The 3,330-nt window shown below is 70.0% G+C and overlaps 1 protein-coding gene across 1 annotated transcript in view; it reads left to right on the top strand.

The window, feature by feature from the left end:
• The first annotated feature begins 246 nt into the window (after nucleotides 1-246).
• Nucleotides 247-3,330, top strand: part of LOC112965223 (E3 ubiquitin-protein ligase BRE1B-like) — a 4,296-nt gene continuing 1,212 nt past the window's right edge. The window contains exons 1-3 of the mRNA XM_026064032.1: nucleotides 247-483; nucleotides 883-1,008; nucleotides 2,082-2,234. Coding sequence (XP_025919817.1) covers nucleotides 247-483; nucleotides 883-1,008; nucleotides 2,082-2,234 — 516 coding nt within the window. The remainder of the gene's footprint in view (nucleotides 484-882; nucleotides 1,009-2,081; nucleotides 2,235-3,330) is intronic.

Raw genomic sequence — 3,330 nt, forward strand, 5'->3', positions numbered from 1 at the left:
GGCTTAGGGGAGGGGGCGTGTCCTTGAGGGAGGAGGGGCGTGGCCTGGGGGCTGGTGGGCGTGCCCTGGAAGAAGGGGGCGTGTCCTGGGGCTGGTGGGCGGGGCCTGGCACCTCTTTAAAGGGAGAAAGGAGGCAAAGAAGCCGTACCAGGGCCAAGGTTGGGAGATGGTCACCATAGGTGGGATTTGGTGCCGCTGGTGACATCATGGCTACACTGATGACATCATGGCTGCACTGATGACGTCATGGGCGGGGGGGGGGGGGGCCAGGAGGAGGAGGCGCTGCTGTCGGAGATGGACGTGACGGGCCAGGCCTTCGAGGACATGCAGGAGCAGAACCTGCGGCTGCTGCAGCAGCTGCGCGAGAAGGACGACGCCAACTTCAAGCTCATGTCGGAGCGCATCAAGGCCAACCAGATCCACAAGCTGCTGCGCGAGGAGAAGGACGAGCTGGCCGAGCAGGTGCTGGCCCTCAAGGCCCAGGTGGGGACCCCCGGCGCCGCGCGTCGTCCCCCCCTCTCCGTGTCCCCCGTGTCCCCAGGCGTCCAGGTTCTGCCCCCACCGGGTGGACACCAGAAGCTGGAGGAGAAGCGCCAGTGCTGCGGGGCGGCTTGTCAAGGGTCCCGGTGGGGACCTGGCCGTGCCTGGACCCCGTCCCTACGTCCCCCCCGTGTCCCCCTGCGTCCCCACGTCCCCACGTGTCCAGGTTCTGCCCCACCGGGTGGACACCAGAAGCTGGAGGAGAAGCGCTGGGTGCTGCAGGGCGGCTTGTCGAGGGTCCCGGCGGGGACCCAGCCGTGCCCAGACTCCGTCCCTACGTCCCCCCCGCGTCCCCCGCGTCCCCGAGGGACCCAGGCGTCCGGGTCGTGTCCCCCCGTCCAGGTGGACGCCCAGCTGCTGCTGGTGCAGAAGCTGGAGGAGAAGGAGCGGGTGCTGCAGGGCAGCTTGGCCTCGGTGGAGAAGGAGCTGGCGCTGCGCTCGCAGGCCCTCGAGCTCAACAAGAGGAAGGTGAGAGATGGGGGGGGCCCAGGCGTCCGGGAGGGATCCAGGAGTCCGGGAAGGGCCCAGGCATCCGGGGAGGGGCCCAGGTGTCCGGGAAGGACCCAGGCATCCGGGCCTGGCAGGGCCCAGGCGTCCGGGCAAGGTGGGACCCAGGCGTCTGGGTGGACGGGGCCCAGGCGTCCGGGTGTACAGGGGTCTGGGCAGATGGGGCCCAGGCGTCCGGGCAAGGTGGGACCCAGGCGTCCGGGCAAGACAGGGCCCAGGCATCCGGGCGGGAAGGGGCCCAGGCATCCGGGCGGGAAGGGGCCCAGGCGTCCGGGCGAGATGGGACCCAGGTGTCTGGGCAGACGGGGCCCAGGCGTCCGGGTGGACGGGGCCCAGGCGTCCGGGTAAGGTGGGACCCAGGCATCCGGGCGCATGGGGGTCCGGGCAGATGGGGCCCAGGCGTCCGGGCAAGGCAGGACCCAGGCATCTGGGCAGGAAAGGGCCCAGGCGTCCGGGCGCATGGAGGTCCTGGTGCATGGGGGGTCCGGGCACATGGGGATCCGGGCAGATGGGGCCCAGGCGTCCGGGCGGGAAGGGACCCAGGCGTCCAGGCACATGGGGATCCGGGCAGATGGGGCCCAGGCGTCCGGGCAGATGGGGCCCAGGCGTCCGGGCAAGATGGGACCCAGGCGTCCGGGCAGACGGGGCCCAGGCGTCCGGGCAAGGCGGGACCCAGGTGTCTGAGCAGACGGGACCCAGGTGTCCGGGCAGGAAGGGGCCCAGGCGTCCGGGTGCACGGCGATCTAGGCAGATGGGGCCCAGGCGTCCTGGCACATGGAGGTCTAGGCGCATGGGGGGTCCTGGCAGATGGGACCCAGGCGTCCGGGCATGGGGGGCCCAGGCGTCCGGGCGCGTGGGGGGGTCCAGGCAGACGGGGCCCAGGCGTCCGGGACCCAGACATCCTAGCACACGAGGCTCCTGGCGCACAGGGATGAGTGGATGAGGGGGGTAGATCGATCCGGGCGCGCGGGGCCCAGGCGTCCGGGGCGCGGCGGTGGCACCCAACCGTCGGCACCCACCCAACCCCCCCGCAGGCGGTGGAGGCGGCGCAGCTGGCCGAGGACCTGCGGGCGCAGGGCGAACACGTCCAGGCCCGGCTGCGCGAGCTGCAGGCCTGCGCCGCCGAGAACCGCGCCGCCAAGGACAAGGAGTCGCTCAGCCTCAAGCGGGCCCAGGTGCCGCCGCGGGCCCTATGGGGCAGGAGGGGGGGGGCGACGCTATAGGGGGCCCGGGGGAGGGGACCGAGGGACCCTATGGGGTGACCAAGGGTCCCATGGGGGGGTTTTGGGGCCCTATGAGGAGCCTGGGGGGCCCTATGGGGTGTCTAAGGGCCCTATGGGGTGACCAAGGGGTTCTATGGGGTGACTAAGGGGCTCTATGGGGTGCTATGGGGTGACCAAGGGGTTCTGTGGGGGTCTTGGGGGCCCTATGAGGGGCTTGGGGGACCTTATAGGATGCCTAGTAGTCTCTATGGGGTGCTATGGGGTAGCCAAGGGGCCCTATGGGGTGACCAAGGGGTTCTATGGGGTGACCAAGGGGGCTCTATGGGGTGCTATGGGGTGACCAAGGGGCTCTATGGGGGTCTTGGGGGCCCTCTGAGGGGCTTGGGGGGTCCTATAGGATGCCTAGGGGCCTCTATGGGGTGCTATGGGGTGACCAAGGGGCTCTATGGGGCCCTATGGGGTGACCAAGGGGTTCTATGGGGTGACCAAGGGGGCTCTATGGGGTGCTATGGGGTGACCAAGGGGTTCTGTGGGGGGTCTTGGGGGACCTATGAGGGGCCTAGGGGGCCCTATAGGGTGTCTAGGAGCCCTATGGGGTGCTATGGGGTGACCAAGGGGCTCTATGGGGTGGCTAGAGGTCCTATAGGGTGACCCAGAGGCTCTATGGGGCTCTATGGGGTAGCCAACAGGCCCTATGGGGTGTTATGGGGTGGCCAAGGAGCCCTGTGGGGTGACTAAGGGGCTCTGTGGGGTGACCAAGGGGGCTCTGGGAGGTCCTATGGGGCTCTGGGAGGTCCCGTGGGGCGGCCGTGGGGCTCTGGGAGGTCCCGTGGGGCTCTGGGAGGTTCTGTGGGTCTCTGGGAGGTCCCATGGGGTTCTGGGAGGTCCCATGGGGCTCTGGGAGGTCCCGTGGGGCGGCCGTGGGGCTCTGGGAGGTCCCATGGGGCTCTGGGAGGTCCCATGGGGCTCTGGGAGGTCCCATGGGGCTCTGGGAGGTCCTGTGGGGCTCTGGGAGGTTCTGTGGGTCTCTGGGAGGTCCCATGGGGCTCTGGGAGGTCCC

The sequence above is a fragment of the Apteryx rowi genome, unplaced genomic scaffold (assembly GCF_003343035.1).
Source record: "Apteryx rowi isolate R43461 unplaced genomic scaffold, aptRow1 scaffold_2068, whole genome shotgun sequence".
NCBI classification, from domain to species: domain Eukaryota; kingdom Metazoa; phylum Chordata; class Aves; order Apterygiformes; family Apterygidae; genus Apteryx; species Apteryx rowi.